A 16,888-nucleotide genomic window follows, 5' to 3' on the forward strand; every position below is an offset into this window, starting at 1 on the left:
GAGAAATATTCTGCTAAAGTAGGGATAAGGAGGAGTTGAGAAATAATCCTTCAAGATTAATCATAGCCATAACAAGGCAAAAATAGTAAATCAGATCATGACTGATACACTCCCCTCTTACCTGCTTGAATCCTGACACCTTGTTGTATTGCTTTCTACAGATATGTCCTCCCCAACAATGAAGAAGCCTGAAAAGCCATTGTTTAGTCCAACATCTCCACAGGATTCTTCGAGACTCAGCACTTTTCCCCAGCATCATCATCCAGGGATTCCAGGAGTAGGACATAGTGGTAAGGGCATAATACTGTCATGTAGTCTGCACGTTCTGTGTGTGCGTGGCTATAAAAGCTCTTAATGGATAATCCTGAAGTAGTGAAGGTGGCATGGTAGCCTATAAACGTTATTCTTAAGACTTGTATGTGAAGGAGGAGAGAACTCATGAACAGCAGTGTCTGATTGTCTTGTGCAGGGAGTAAAACCCATGTGAGAATTTTGATCAGTGCCTGGGAATAATGCTGTCACTTATCATCATAGTAGCTGTTTCACGCTTAAGTGCTTCAAGGGTGTTCTCTTCTTCACAAATAAAAGAAACGTATTTTTGCGACTTGACAGTGCATCGCCTGTATGTAGCATTTCACATTAACAAAATATCACGTCATGTTATAGTCTCAAAGATTTATCAAGTGCTATTGATCTGCTGACACAAAGTAGTCCTCCATAAATGACTTTCTTGTCAGCACATTCTCTTTTATTTATACTTCATAAATGGGAAATCTACATCCATACTGTATGGACAGCATTATAAAGACCAAATTGTTGTGGAGAGTTCAGTAGCTGCTTATTTACATGAAATTAGTTTTGTTACATTTCATTCCATTAATACTATTATTTATATGTAAGTATAACTTTATATCAAGGTATTTCCCATCTATACGCTCTCTGTTTTAACCCCTTTCTGACATCACACGTACTATTCCATCCATGTGCCTTGGGCCTGTCTGACCATGGACGGAATAGTATGTCTCAGCGATCGGCCGCGCATATGGGTTGTGTGCGGCCGATCGGGGCCGGGTGTCAGCTGATTCTCACAGCTGGCACCCTGCACTAAGTGCCAGGAGCGGTCACAGACCCCCAAAATGCTGCGATCGAACACGATCGCAGCATTCCGGGAGCAGGCAGAGGGCTGACAGCCCCTCTTCCTTTGGATCGGAGACCCCGTGGCGTGATGCAGGGTCTCGATCACTGCCATGGTAACCCAAAGTTGTCATGACGACATCCGGGTTGCAAGAGCTGCTTCATCTGCACGCTATAGAAGTGATCAGCCTCTAAGAAATGATTGTCTAATAGTGGGACAAAGTGTAAAAGTCAGAATAAAGTAAAAAAAAAAATAATTGTAAAAATATTAAAAAAATAATAATAATAAAAACATCAATATTTATTCTATCACTAAACAAATATTTGAATGAAAAAAAATCTAAACAATAAAAGTACACATATTTTCTATCGCCGCGTCCGTAATGACCCAACCTATAAAACTGTCTCACTAGTTAACCACTTTAGTGAAAACCATAAAAAAAAACCCAAGGCAAAAAATGCTTTATCATCATACCGCCGAACAAAAAGTGGAATAACACGCGATCAAAAAGATGGATATAAATAAACATGGTACCGCTGAAAACGTCATCTTGTCCCGCAAAAAATGAGCTGTCATACAGCTTCACCAGCGAAAAAATAAAAAAGTTATAGCTCTCAGAATAAAATATAAATAAGGCATCGCTGTAATCGTTCTGACCCGAAGAATAAAACGGTGTTATCAATTTTACCACACACGGAACGGTATAAGCGCCCCCCCAAAGAAATTCATGAATTGCAGGTTTTTGCTCATTCCGTCTCCCAAAAATCGGAGTAGAAAGTGATAAAAAAATGTCATGTGCTCGAAAATGGTACCAACAAAAACGTCAACTTGTCCTTCAAAAAACAAGACCTCACGTGACTCTGCCAGCGATCAGTGCGAGCAGGGGAGAATGATGAGAGTTACGTTTAACCCCTTAACGATCACCAATACGCCTTTTTACGGTGGCAGTTAATGGTACTTAAACCACAGTGCCACTTTTTAACGGCTCTGAGGTTTAAGGTTATAGCCCCCCCCAGCGTCGGAATTTCTCCAGGGTCTCGGCTGCTGGGGGTAGCTGAGACCCCAGAGAACATGATTCGGGTCGGTTTTTAACAACCCCGGTGTTGCGAACACTATTATTAATGGTATAACGGCGACAGCAAAAAAAAAGTCAGATTTTCCATTTAATTTCTCTCATCTGATGTGATCGCACATCAGAGGAGAGGGAAATAGGGTCCCCCGATCACCCCAAAAATCAAAATAAAAAAAAATAATAAATCATACCCCCTTTATCACCCCCTTAGCTAAGGAAAAATAATAAAATAAAATAAAGTATTTATTTCCATTTTCGCATTAGGGTTAGAGTTGGGCTAAAGTGAGTTGGGCTGAAGTTAGGGTTAGGGTTGGGGATAGAGTTAGGGTTAGGGTTTGGATTAGGGTTAGGGTTTGGATTACTGTTGGGATTAGGGTTAGGGTTGGGATTCGGGTTAGGGTTGGGATTAGTTTTAGGGGTGTGTTAGGGTTAGGTTTGTGGTTAGGATTATGGTTAGGGTTGGCATTAGGGTTATGGGTGTGTTGGGGTTAGGGTTGGAGTTAGAATTGGGGGGTTTCCACTGCTTGGGCACATCAGGGGCTCTCCAAATGCGACATGGCGTCCGAACTCATTTCCAGCCAATTTTGCGTTGAAAAAGTCAAACGGTGCTCCTTCCCTTCCGAGCTCTGCTGTGCGCCCAATCAGTGATTTACCCCCACATATGGGGTATCAGCGTACTCAGGACAAATTGTACAACAACTTTTGGGGTCCAATTTCTCCTGTTACCCTTGGGAAAATAAAACAAACTGAATCTGAAGTACATTTTTTGTGAAAAAAAGTTAAATGTTCATTTTTTTTAAGCATTCCAAAAATTTCTGTAAAGCACCTGAAGGGTTAATAAACTTCTTAAATGTAATTTTGAGCACCGTCAGGGGTGCAGTTTTTAGAATGGTGTCACTTTTGGGTATTTTCTACCGTATAGACCCCTCAAAGTGACTTCAAAAATGTAAAAATGAGAAATCGCTGTTTAACTTTTAACCCTTATAACTTCGTAGCAAAAAGAAAAAAAAAAAATTTGGTTAAAAAATTGTGCTGATGTAAAGTAGACATGTGGGAAATGTTACTTATTAAGTTTTTTATGTGCCATATCTCTGTGATTTAAGGCATGAAAATTCAAAGTTGGAAAATTGCAAAGTTTTCAAAATTTTCGCTAAATTTCCATTTTTTTCACAAATAAGCTCAAGTCATATCAAAGAAATTTTACCACTATCATGAAGTACAATGTGTAATGAGAAAACAAAGTCAGAATCACCGGAATCCATGGAAGTGTTCCAGAGTTATTACCTCATAAAGGGACAGTGGTCAGAATTGTAAAATTTGGCCCGGTCATGAACGTGCAAACCACCCCCAGGGGTAAAGGGGTTAAAAATTTGTCCGCACGCGGACCCATATAATGTTAAGGGATCATTCACACATCTGTTTTTTTATCTGATCCATATGTCTGTTCCATTAAACTCAGTGTCTATCCTATTCTGATCCATTTTGTGTCGCAAAAGTAGGCATGGATGTCTGAATGTGCCCTTCCAGCTAGATATTTTAAGACTGGACAGACACACATTGCTTACTTGCTAGGGGCAAAAAGTTAAAATGTTGGAAAAGTGAATTTCAGTGACTTTTTGAGGTCAGTACAGCATGCCTTACATTAACTGGAGTTATTTTAGGTACAGTGGGTGAAATTAAGTTACACATATGTTTCTGTTTAATGAGTTTGGGAATATCTTTACTCGGTTTACTTCATTAAGTTAACTTCATTTTCCTTTCAAGGCTTTGAGCCAAAAAGAATTTTGGCTAACTAAGGGATATCACATTCACTTGTAACTTGGGGCGTTCACCTGTGCTCAGTGATTATCTCTACAACCTGCCAAGGGCATTGCTCGGTTCACCTAAGAACCCCTGCAGTATTCTTTGAAACCTTTATTTGTAAGATGATTTTGGAATACAGCAGGTGTGATGGATATATGACTAGTCATGGCGTCTATATTAATCAGGAATTGTGTTTTTTGGTTTAACTTATTTTGACAATTATTAGTTCACATGTAGCTGAAGGGTAGGGGTTTTGCCATCTCGCACTTATATGGAATATGTTATATAGATGTCATAAATGTCAGATAAATACAGGTCCTAAGCATGCTGGACTATTATAATAACTCTGTCTAAGGGCTTATGCAGACAACCATGGATTTCAGTCTGATCTTGAACAGCAATGCATGGACTGGCCAATGCTCTCCAGACCTGAGCATCACATTTTCATATATTTCTATGAAGCTGTCACACTCTGGGCAGGAGATTCACGGCCAGTTTGTGCATTAGCAATCCGTGCTTATACCGATTTGTACGGACGTCTGCATGAGCTCTAAGGCCTTTCAGGCGTTACTGATTTTTCTCATACACAAAAAAACAGACTGAATGTCATCAGTGTTTTGGATCCAAGTTTCACCAATGTTTGGCCAGCATGTCAGGTTTTACCTTCAGTGTTTCATAAGGGTTTTCTCATATGCTTATAAAAAAAATTGCAAAGCTGTACCAAGTCACTACAATATTTAAAACGAACAACACCCGGATAGCAATGTGTGCTGTCAGTGATTTCCACAGACCATAGACAACTAGGTTTGCAAAAAAAACACGAACATGTGAACAGCCACATAGACTGTAAGGCTATGTACAGACATCCGGAATTCCCGCGTATTTTATGCGTTTTTGCCGCGTTTTCTCGCTGCAAAAAATGCTTAAAATAAGTAACCCATAGAATTCAATGACATTCCGAACATGCTGTGCTAATGCTGTGTATTTTTCCGTGGCAAAATCGCATCGCGGAAAAATCTGCAGCATGCTCATTCTTTTTGCGGAATCGCGGGAATTCCGCACACATAGGTATGTGTATGCATTGTTCTGCTTACTTTCCGCATGTGGATATGGCCACCATGCGCAAAGTAAGCGGAATATGTGCGGATGGTACCCACAGACTGGAGGAGAGGAGACTGTCCTCCAGGCCCTGGGTACCATATCCCTGTAAAAAATAGAATTAAAATAAAAAATGGTTCTCACCTTCCGGCGTCCCACGCAGCGTCCCCAGGCGTCCCAATGCTGTAGATAAGCCCCTGATGTCAGTGGCGGCAGCTGATAGTCAAAAAAAGGGGTGACAGATACCCTTTAAAGGGAATCTGTCACTTCTTGGATGCTTTTAAGCTATTACTATGGGCATACAGGTAATAGAATGGTTAAAATCATCTTAGCTGTATGCCTCAAAGCTGCAGTCAACTTGTGGAGAAATAGAGTTTTAATGTTTTATGTCAATGATTTCTTCCAGGCTCCGGGGCGTGTGGTGCCTGGAAGAAATCTCTGCCTCCTGACTTCTTTACAATATCACCCCCCTCCCATGCACATCACAATACCCTATGATGTGCAGTTCCACCATAATCCCGCGCCTACGCCCTGCTCTCATGCTGTTCTGCGTACCTTATCAGCCCTTCTATAGGCAGTGTCTTCATTATGCTTCTGCGTAGGCATCGGTGAGTCACTACTACTGCCTACTGTGCAGAAGCGGGATGAAGACACTGCTCACAGAAGAGAGGATAAGGTATGCAGAACAGCCTGAGTGCAGGGCGCAGGCATGGGACTACAGTGCCACAACTGGACATCACAGGGTAGTGTGATGTGCATGGGAGGGGGGTGGTATTGTAATGAGGACAGGAGGCAGAGATTTCTTCCAGGTACTGCATGCCCTGGAACCTGGAAGAAATCATTAACATAAAACATTAAACCTATATTTCTCCACAAGTAGACCACAGCTATGAGGCATACAGGTAAGACTATTTTAACCATTCTATTACCTGTATGCCCATAGTAATAGCTTCAAAGAATGGAAGGAAAGGTTAATGGATGGTTTCTGTGCTTGCCAACAGTTAATGAGACGTATATCCCAGGATATAAAACGAAATGGTGGTTTATTCTACGTGTTTCAAAGTACAAATGACTTCTCCATGAGGAAAGACCACAAGTATACTCGGACAAGACCCTAGTTTTGCACTGTTCTCTCCTACAGCTCTGTGATCATAGTAATAGCTTCAAAGAGTCCAGGGGGTGACAGATTCCCTTAGTCTTTTTGATAATCAAAAGCTTTTTTTCCTGAATGTCAGTACTGGGATAAAGAGATCTAGAAAAGCATTCATTATCAAATATGGTGTAAGCTATTTCTACACATCCTTGCATGCTCTTAAATGAAACTGATGGCTCATTTTGCAATAGTCTTACAGGTATGTAGTGGTCCATTGCAGCCAGATGTCATTAGTAGTTGACGATGACTTATTTCCCAATGTGATGTTAAGGCACAAAAAAATGTGGCTTTTGTTATCTTTCAGGACTCTGGAGAAAATACTTAACCAGTGAAAAATGTTTTCTTTCTGGGAATAATGCTTTTATTTCAGGCAATGCTAAATCAGAGAATGGTGTAATTCCTGAAAGCTAAACAAGACTTTGAGCAGCTTGATCTGGGAAACTTGGGCTGTTAGCTCTCAGGGGATGTCTGGTATTTGGGCTTCATTTGAATTGCTAGCACAGCCGGGAAAATAATCAAGTACATGTTTTAGAAGATGAATTACAAGTGTTTGGGAGTGTATTTTCATAAGTTCAGGTGGGTCAGACTCTCACAGCGTAATAGACACAAAACAAAATGCTAACTTACCCTCAACTTTTTTTTTCTTCTATGTTGACAGTCATCTCAACTAGGACTTCACCATCCCCTCTGCCATTTGCAACCCAAGCTATTCTCCCTCCGGCCCCAAGTTCATATTTTTCTCATCCAACAATTCGATATCCTCCACACCTGAACCCTCAGGATGCCCTGAAGAACTATGTTCCTTCTTATGACCCGTCCAGCCCGCAAACAAGCCAGGTAATTCAATTTTCTAATAGTACAGATTATAGTGGATACTACATTTATTTCTTTAATGCAATCAGAGATTTACAAAGAATAATTACTAAAAGCATAATTCTGCCTGAAATTTATTGGTGGTTTAAAAGATCTCATCATTCAATTAAATAAGTTCTTGCTGTCAAAATAAATTCTTCATGTTCTATATTTGCATTTTTTCTATTGACCCACTACATAGGCATGCTTACTAAATCTTGATTGAGAAAATATAGGTTACAATTACAAGTACATTATCCAATTGACCCAACTGTGAGCTCACCTCCTCTCATAATCTGCCTGGCACCATGCAGTCTTAATTGCCAACGCGTTTCCTGAGCCAGTCCCAGCTCACTTCATCATGCCCTGATGAAGTGAGCTGGGACTGGCTCAGGAAACGCGTTGGCAATAAAGATATCTTGGATTCTACCACAGCAGCGCAGTCTCTTATTGCACTACCAGCCTTCTCTTTGTACCAAGTCCTTGGACCTCGTGCAGACTGCTGCAGCTGTATTATGCGATTATAGGTGTTGTGACTCTCACAACCCTATCAGGTGAGCCTAACACTTGCTGTGCACTCATCTACTTTCCATACAAACCTACGCATTGGAAGCGCCCTGTCTCCTCCTTTTCTTGGCACCATGCAGTGTGAGGCTAAGTACACATGTCTAGTATCATCTGTTTGAAATGGATCCAGTAAAAAAAAACCGGAACTGTTAAAATTGGAAGAAAGATGGGTGAATATTTAACAGATCCGATTTCCATAGATTTCAATGTAAAAAAAATGTTCCAGTTATATATATTTTTTTATCCAGACAAAAAAGTGTCTGCACACCTTCTTTGCCTTAATAGGATGACTGATTGCTGCTGTATCCATTTCAAACGGATGATTACTGGACATGTGAACACGAGATCTGTTCATGTGATTTCTCTGAACTAGAAGTAGAATCTAAGTTTGGTTTAAGACAACTATGTGACCTAGGGTTGAGAGTATATGTGTTTTCAAAATTCATTGACTGGCTGAAGAAAATAAAATGAGCAATATTTATTACCTGCTGCTCCCTTTTCAAAGCTGCCCGGTCTCCCATCAGTCGCTACCTACTTAACAAAGGTAGTCAACTACTTTTACATTGATGGCCTATCCTTAGGATCCACCGATCAACTGTTATTGGTGACAGTGGCAGTACTTACCGTACTTGCAGAGCTGGTCGTCTATTTGTAGGAGCTGGGGCTTGTTACTGTTCATCCGCCTCCTATTGCTTTGTATAGGAGGCGGATGTGCTGTAACCTGCGGTGGCCATTTCAAGTAGATGGCCAGCTCTGCAAGTAATTACTTCTGACTGGCGACTGCAGCCGCTGCCACACATAGCTGATCAGCGGGGGTGCCGGACCCCAGCCGATCAGATATTGATGACCTATCCTAAGGATAGGCCATCAATGTAAAAGTATTGGTCTGTCAGCAGGTTTTTGCTATGGAATCTGAGAGCAGCACAATGTAGAAACAGAGACCCTGATTCCAGTGATGTCACTAACTAGGCTGCTTGTTGATATCTCCATAAAATCAGTGTTTTACCAGCAAGAGATTATAACTACTGCTCTAGTTGTCTCACACCATGTAGTTTTCCTGCTCTGCGTAACCCCACCCTTACCACTGATTAGCAGCTTGTTGTCAATGTACAGTGTACACAGAAAGCTGCCAGTGTGTGGTGGGGTTGAGGTTATATAGGACTCAGCATTCAGAGAAAATATCAGAGAAAAACTTGTTTACAGGGTTGTTTGAACTGAAGAGCAAACATTAAAAGAAAAATATAAGAAATATCCACCATACCTTACCCTTGCAGCTTCCTCGCTGCCACTGTCGGGTCCCCTTCAGGTCTCTACTGTAAGCTGCAGCAATAACATCGAATCATAAGTATATGAGACTGCTGCTGCTAATCACTGGCTACAGTAGTAATTCCAAACAGCCTGCAATTGGCTGCGGTAGTCATATGTTCTGGTGAAGTTTTTGTTATGTAATTTCAGAACAGCAAGATACAGTTGTGGCCAAAAGTATTGACACCCCTGCAATTCTGTCAGATAATACTCAGTTTCTTCCTGAAAATGATTGCAAACACAAATTCTTTGGTATTATTATCTTCTTTTAATTTGTCTTAATTGAAAAAGCACAAAAAGAATTGTCCTAAAGCCAAATTGGATATAATTCCACACCAAACATAAAAAAGAGGGTGGACAAAAGTATTGGCACTGTTCGAAAAATCATGTGATGTTTCTCTAATTTGTGTAATTAACAGCACCTGTAACTTACCTGTGGCACCTAACAGGTGTTGGCAATAACTAAATCACACTTGCAGCCAGTTGACATGGATTAAAGTTGACTCAACCTCTGTCCTGTGTCCTTGTGTGTACCACACTGAGCATGGAGAAAAGAAAGAAGACCAAAGTACTGTCTGAGGACTTGAGAAACCAAATTGTGAGGAAGCATGAGCAATCTCAAGGCTACAAGTCCATCTCCAAAGACCTGAATGTTCCTGTGTCTACCGTGCGCAGTGTCATCAAGAAGTTTAAAGCCCATGGCACTGTGGCTAACCTCCCTAGATGTGGGCGGAAAAGAAAAATTGACAAGAGATTTCAACGCAAGATTGTGCGGATGTTGGATAAAGAACCTCGACTAACATCCAAACAAGTTCAAGCTGCCCTGCAGTCCGAGGGTACAACAGTGTCAACCCATACTATCCGTCGGCATCTGAATGAAAAGGGACTGTATGGTAGGAGACCCAGGAAGACCCCACTTCTTACCCCGAGAATTAAAAAAGCCAGGCTGGAGTTTGCCAAAACTTACCTGAAAAAGCCTAAAACGTTTTGGAAGAATGTCCTCTGATCAGATGAGACAAGTAGAGCTTTTTGGGCAAAGGCATCAACATAGAGTTTACAGGAGAAAAAAAGAGGCATTCAAAGAAAAGAACACGTTCCCTACAGTCAAACATGGCGGAGGTTCCCTGATGTTTTGGGGTTGCTTTACTGCCTCTGGCACTGGACTTCTTGACCGTGTGCATGGCATTATGAAGTCTGAAGACTACCATCAAATTTTCCAGCATAATGTAGGGCCCAGTGTGAGAAAGCTGGGTCTCCCTCAGAGGTCATGGGTCTTCCAGCAGGACAATGACCCAAAACACACTTCAAAAAGCACTAGAAAATGGTTTGAGAGAAAGCACTGGAGACTTCTAAGGTGACCAGCAATGAGTCCAGACCTGAATCCCATAGAACACCTGTGGAGAGATCTAAAAATGGCAGTTTGGAGAAGGCACCCTTCAAATATCAGGGACCTGGAGCAGTTTGCCAAAGAAGAATGGTCTAAAATTCCAGCAGAGCATTGTAAGATACTCATTGATGGTTACCGGAAGCGGTTGGTCGCAGTTATTTTGGCTAAAGGTTGTGCAACCAAGGGCTGAGGGTGCCAATACTTTTGTCTGGCCCATTTTTGGAGTTTTGTGTGAAATGATCAATGTTTTGCTTTTTGCTTCATTCTCTTTTGTGTTTTTTCATTTAAGACAAATTAAATGAAGATAATAATACCAAAGAATTTCTGTTTGCAATCATTTTCAGGAAGAAACTGAGTATTATCTGACAGAATTGCAGTGGTGTCAATACTTTTGGCCACAACTGTATAGAGACAGAGACCCTGATTCCAGCGATGTGTCACTAACTGTGCTGCATGCCGTAATTCTGATAAAATCCTTGTTTTTGCAACGTATTTAGATATTTTCTCTTCTCTACATTCAAACTGAGCAGTGTTTTCAAGAAATGTTCTATAAATGCTTATATGTAAAATGGATGAACATTTTATGACGTTTCAAAAATTTCTATTGGTTCAAGTTAGCAGTTGTCCATATGCTGTGCGCATTCAGTTGTATGTTGGTCTTGATTTGCGATTTACACAATATCTCCATTCTGTGAATACACAGATGGCTGAAGATGTCTCTATTTTGAAACAAAGATACTTATGAAATCAACATTTTTCCCTTAAGACTTTTTGTTTTCTAATGTTTTGAGTATTCAAAGTATGTATTTGGGCATGGATTCAATTCAGGGTTTGTGTGTAGTTTTTTTCATATACAGTGATTTTTTTGGATAAGAACAATGTTGTCATTCACGCAAAAGATTTGATCAAGATGTACCAAGGTCAGTTGTTATATTTTTAGCACCATTTACACTGTCTTGGAAAGGTTAGCAATGCTCTTAAAGATGGAAAAGGTTGCCTAGTTGTGAATATCCAATTGGTTGTGCATATCCAACTCCAATCAGTCATGTGCCTAAAAATGTAATTACATTTTATCTTATGAAATAAAATGTCACCTGCCGTCTCATTGTGAGTTTGTACATTTACTTGCAGAATGAGCTTTCTCATCCCCTTACTAGCTAGTAATGCTTAAATAGATTGTCCACTGTTAGGTCAACTCCTTCTTACACTAAATGTTCGGCTCGGATAAAATAATAAAGCCTATACTCCCCTCCTGTGGCGGTGCCATTCCCTCAGTGTCGACAGTCACTCTCTACCAGGCTGTGATGCGGTGTTGTGACGCTGGTGCCCAATCAATGTTGCCGTCACTGTCTCCGCCTTCGGACAAACGGAGCATGAAGGGGAAGCCAGGACTGCAGCTGATCTGGGACTTCCTCTTGACGTTTAGTTTGTCCGAAGGCGGAGATAGTGACACCAGCGCTGATTGTGCGCCGGGCATCATGTGTCATTCCATCGCATCACAGCTCCGGGACCGCAAGTGCTGGCACCGCTGAAATAAAGCTGGCACTTGAGGTAAGTATAGACTTTATTTGTTTATTGGGGCTGAACATTTAGTTAAATTTTGCTATACAACAGCTATGAATGAAAGATCATTACATCTTTTAGAAATTGCAAGGGAATACTTTTCAGCTTAGGGAAAGTATTGAGTCCCTATTAAATTTTTCACTCTTTGTTTCATTGCGGCCATTTGGTAAATTCAAAATAGCTCATTTTTTTCTCATTAATGCACAATCTGCACCTCATCTTGACGGAAAAAAAACAAATGTAGAAATTTTTGCAAATTTATTAAAAAAGAAAAACTGAAATATCACATGGTCATAAGTATTCAGACCCTTTGCTCAGACACTCATATTTAAGTCACATGCTGTCCATTTCCTTGTTATCTCCTTGCGATGGTTACACTCCTTCATTGGAATCCAGCTGTGTTTACGGTAATTAAACTGATAGGACTTGATTTGGAAAGGCACACACCTGTCTATATAAAGACCTCACAGTGCATGTCAGACCAAATAAGAATCATGAGGTCCTAGGAACTGGCCAAGGAGCTCAGAGACAGAATTGTGGCAAGGCACAGATCTGGCCAAGGTTACAAAAGTATTTTTGCAGTACGCAAGGTTTCTAAGAGCACAGTGACCTATATAATCCTTAAATGGAAGAAGTTTGGAACCACCAGAAGTCTTCCTAGACCTGGCCGTTCAGCCAAACTGAGCAATCGTGGGAGAAGAGCCTTGGTGAGAGAGGTAAAGAAGAACCCCAAGATCACTGTGGCTGAGCCCCACAGTTGCAGTAGGGAGATGGGAGAAGGTTCCACAAAGTCAACTTTCACTGCAGCCCTCCAACAGTTGGCCCTTTATGGCAGGGTGGTCCGACGGAAGCCTCTCCTCAGTGCAAGACATGTGAAAGCCTCCATAGAGTTTGCTAAAAAACACATGGAGGACTCCCAGACTATGAAAAATAAGACAGGACGACTGGTTGCCATTGAAGGAAACATGAATGCGGCCAAGTACAGAGATATCCTGGATGCAAACCTCTTCTGGACTGCTCTGGACCTCAGACTTGGCTGAAGCTTCACCTTCCAACAAGACAATGACCCTAGGCACATAGCTAAAATAGCAAAGGAGTGGCATCAGAACAATTCTGTGACCATTCTTGACTGGCCCAGCCAGAGCCCTGACCTAAACCCAATTGAGCATCTCTGGAGAGACCTGAAAATGGCTGTCCACCAACGTTCACCATTCAACCTGACGGAACTGGAGAGGATCTGCAAGGAAGAATGGCAGAGGATCCCCAAATCCAGGTGTGAAAAACTTGTTGCAACATTCCCAAGAAGACTCATGGCTGTACTAGCTCAAAAGGGTGCTTCTACTCAATACTGAGCAAATGGTCTGAATACTTATGGCCATGTGATATTTCAGTTTTTCTTTTTTAATAAATTTGCAAAAATTTCTACATTTCTGTTTTTTTTTGCAAAGTGTATATTAACCCCTTTCTATCATGTGACGTACTATCCCGTCTATGTGCCCTGGGACCTAATTCCCAGGGACGGGATAGTATGTCACAGGGATCATCGGCGCTCACGTGGTGAGCGCCGCAGATCGCGGCCGGGTGTCAGCTGATTATCACAGCTGACACCCGGCACAATGTGTCAGGGGCAGTCACGGACCACCCCGACACGTTAACCCCTTGCACACCGCGATCAAACACGATCGCGGTGTACCGGGGGTTAAAGGGAAGCATCGACAGGGAGGGGGCTCCCTCTGTGCTTCCCTGAGCCCCCCACAGCAGCGCAATGTGCAGCGCTGCTGCAGGGGGCTCCATCCCTGCAGGTCCCCGAATCCAAGATGGCGACGGAAAGCCTGTGCAGTGCCTGTGACAGATCGCTGATCTGTCACAGTGATCTGTGATGTGACAGATCAGCGATCTTTCACATGACAGGTATGTCCCCCCTGGGACAATGTAATAAAGTTTAAAAAAAAAAGTGTAAAAATAATTTTAAAAAAAATCGCTAAATAAATTAACAAAAAAAAAAATATTCCCTAATAAATTCATTTTTTGGAAATAAAATAAAACAAAAACAATAAAAGTGCACATATTTGGTATCGCCGCATCCGTAACAACCCGCCCTATAACACCGTCCCAATAGTTAACCCCTTTAGCGAACCCCTTAAAAAATAAAAATAAAAAACTAAGCAAAAAATAATGATTTATTATCATAACGCCAAACAAAAAGTGCAATAACGCGCGATCAAAAAGGCACATATAAATATCCATGGTACCGCTGAAAACGTCATCTTGTCCCACAAAAAACGAGCCACCATACAGCAGACCATTCCATCAGAGTCTGCAATCCAAAACGTCACTACTTCCCTTCTATACCCCGACGTGTGCCCATACAGTAGTTTTCTCCCACATATGAGGTATCAGCGTACTCAGGACAAATTGGACAACAACTTTTGGGGTCCAATTTCTCCTGTTACCCTTGGGAAAATAAAAAAATTGGTGACTAAAAGATCATGTTTGTTGAAAAAATACGATTTTTTTATTTTCACGCCCGGGCTTTATAAACTTCTGTGAAGCACGGGGGGTTCAAAGTGCTCACCACACATCTAGATAAGTTGCTTGGGGGGGTCTAGTTTCCAAAATGGTGTCATTTGTTGGGGGTTTTCACTGTTTTGGTACATCAGGGGCTTTCCAAACGCGACATGGTGTCCGATCTCAATTCCAGCCAAAAACTTCAAATGGCGCTGCTTCCCTTCCGAGCTCTGCCGTGCGCCCAAATAGTGGTTTACCCCCACATGTGGGGCATCAGCGTACTCAGGACATATTGCACAATAACTTTTAGGGTCCTGTTACCCTTGGAAAAATAAGACTTGAGGGTGAAAAGATCATTTATGTGGAAAAAATATGATTTTTTAATTGTACGGCTGTACGTTATAAACTTCTGTGAAGCCCTTGGGGGTTCAAAGTTCTCACCACACATCTAGATAAGTTCCTTGGGGGTCTAATTTCCAAAATGGTGTCATTTGTGGGGGGTTTCCACTGTTTTGGTACATCAGGGGTTTTCCAATCGCGACATGGTGTCCGATCTCAATTACAGCCAAAAAAGTCAAATGGCGCTGCTTCCCTTCTGAGCTTTGCAATGCGCCCAAATAGTCATTTACACCCACATATAAGGTATCAGCGTAATCAGGACAATTTGCAAAATAACTTTTAGTGTCCTGTTACCCTTGGAAAAATAAAAATTGGGGGTGAAAAGATCATTTTTGTGGAAAAAAATATGATTTTTTAATTGTACCGCTGTACGTTATAAACTTCTGTGAAGCCCTTGTGGGTTCAAAGTTCTCACCACAAATCTAGATAAGTTCCTTGGGGGGGTCTAGTTTCCAAAATGGGGTCACTTGTGGGGGGTTTCCACTGTTTAGGTACATCAGGGGCTCTCCAAACGTGACATGGCGTCCAATCTGAATTCAGGCCAATTTTGCATTGAAAAAGTCAAATGGCGCTCCTTTCCTTCTGAGCTCTGCCGTGCGCCGAAACAGTGGTTCCCCCCCACATATCAGGTATCAGAGTACTCAGGACAAACTGCACAATAACTTTTGCAGTCCAAGTTCTCCTGTTACCTTTGGTAAAATAAAAAAAATTGAACCTGAATTATTTTTTTTGTGAAAAAGTTAAATGTTCATTTTTTTTAAATATTCAAAAAATTCCTGTGAAGCACCTGAAGGGTTAATAAACTTCTTGAATGTGGTTTTGAGCACCTTAAGGGGTGCAGTTTTTAGAATGGTGTCACTTTTGGGTATTTTCTATCATATAGACCCCTCAAAGTGACTTCAAATGTGATGTGGTCTGTAAAAATAAAATGGGGTTGCAAAAATGAGAAATCGCTGGTCATCTTTTAACCCTTATAACTTCCTAACAAAAAAAATTTTGGTTCCAAAATTGTGCTGATGTAAAGTAAATATGTGGGAAATGTTACTTATTAAGTTTTTTGTGTGCCGTGTCTGTGATTTAAGGGCATAAAAATTCAAAGTTGGAAAATTGCAAAATTTTCGCCAAATTTCCGTTTTTTTCACAAATAAACACAAGTTATTTGAATGAAATTTTACCACTAAAATGAAGTACAATATGTCACGAGAAAACAATGTCAGAATCACCGGGATCCATGGAAGCATTCCCGAGTTATTACCTCATAAAGGGACAGTGGTCAGAATTGTAAAAATTGGCCCGGTCATGAACGTGCAAACCACCCTTGGTGGTTAAGGGGTTAAAGGGAATCTGTCACCCCATTTTAGGCTGGGGTCACACTGCGTTATGGCAGTCCGTTAAACGGACTGCGTTACACTGCGGTATAACGCGGTGTAACGCAGTCCGTTAACGCTGCCATAGACCCCCCATTATGTGGCGCATCGCGATGCATGCCGTAAAGCGGCACGCGTTCGCGATGTGACGTCATTCACTGACGGAGCCTCAGACGCGGGCTGCAGTGTCACAGGCTGTGATAAAGACCCATGTAGGGTCGAAACGCGTAGCTGTTATTCCAGTGCCTCATAGCACATCCATCCATTCTTGAGGAGTAAGCCGCTGTACTATTTTAATTTTTTCAATAAAGCAAGAAATTTTATCAGCTGGAACGCCCCTTATGTTTTTGTCTATTCCCAGTTTAACCCTTTAGTGACCAGGACAAATTTTTTAAATCTAACATGTGCCACTTTATGTGGCAATAACTCTGCTATGTTTCATCATGTTCCAGTGATTTTGAGATTATTTTTTCATGACACTTTATATTAATGATAATTTTAAGTTGATATATTTTGCATTTCTTTATAAAAATATCAGAAAATTGACAATTTCTAAAAATTAGCAATTTTTTTACGTTGAATGATTATCTCTTTAATCTAGACAGTCATATCGCTCAAAATAGTTAATAAATAACATTTACCTCATGTTGGCTTTACATCAGCACCATCTATAAAGTGT

The 16,888-nt window shown here is 41.2% G+C and overlaps 1 protein-coding gene across 5 annotated transcripts in view; it reads left to right on the forward strand.

The window, feature by feature from the left end:
* Positions 1-16,888, forward strand: part of NFIB (nuclear factor I B) — a 314,972-nt gene that overhangs the window by 227,920 nt on the left and 70,164 nt on the right. For all 5 annotated transcript variants that reach the window (XM_073572167.1, XM_073572171.1, XM_073572166.1 and 2 more), the window contains 2 exons: positions 162-290; positions 6,920-7,098. In XM_073572167.1, coding sequence (XP_073428268.1) covers positions 162-290; positions 6,920-7,098 — 308 coding nt within the window. The remainder of the gene's footprint in view (positions 1-161; positions 291-6,919; positions 7,099-16,888) is intronic.

The sequence above is a fragment of the Dendrobates tinctorius genome, unplaced genomic scaffold (assembly GCF_039654945.1).
Source record: "Dendrobates tinctorius isolate UK_male_01 unplaced genomic scaffold, ASM3965494v1 ptg000031l, whole genome shotgun sequence".
Taxonomy (NCBI): domain Eukaryota; kingdom Metazoa; phylum Chordata; class Amphibia; order Anura; family Dendrobatidae; genus Dendrobates; species Dendrobates tinctorius.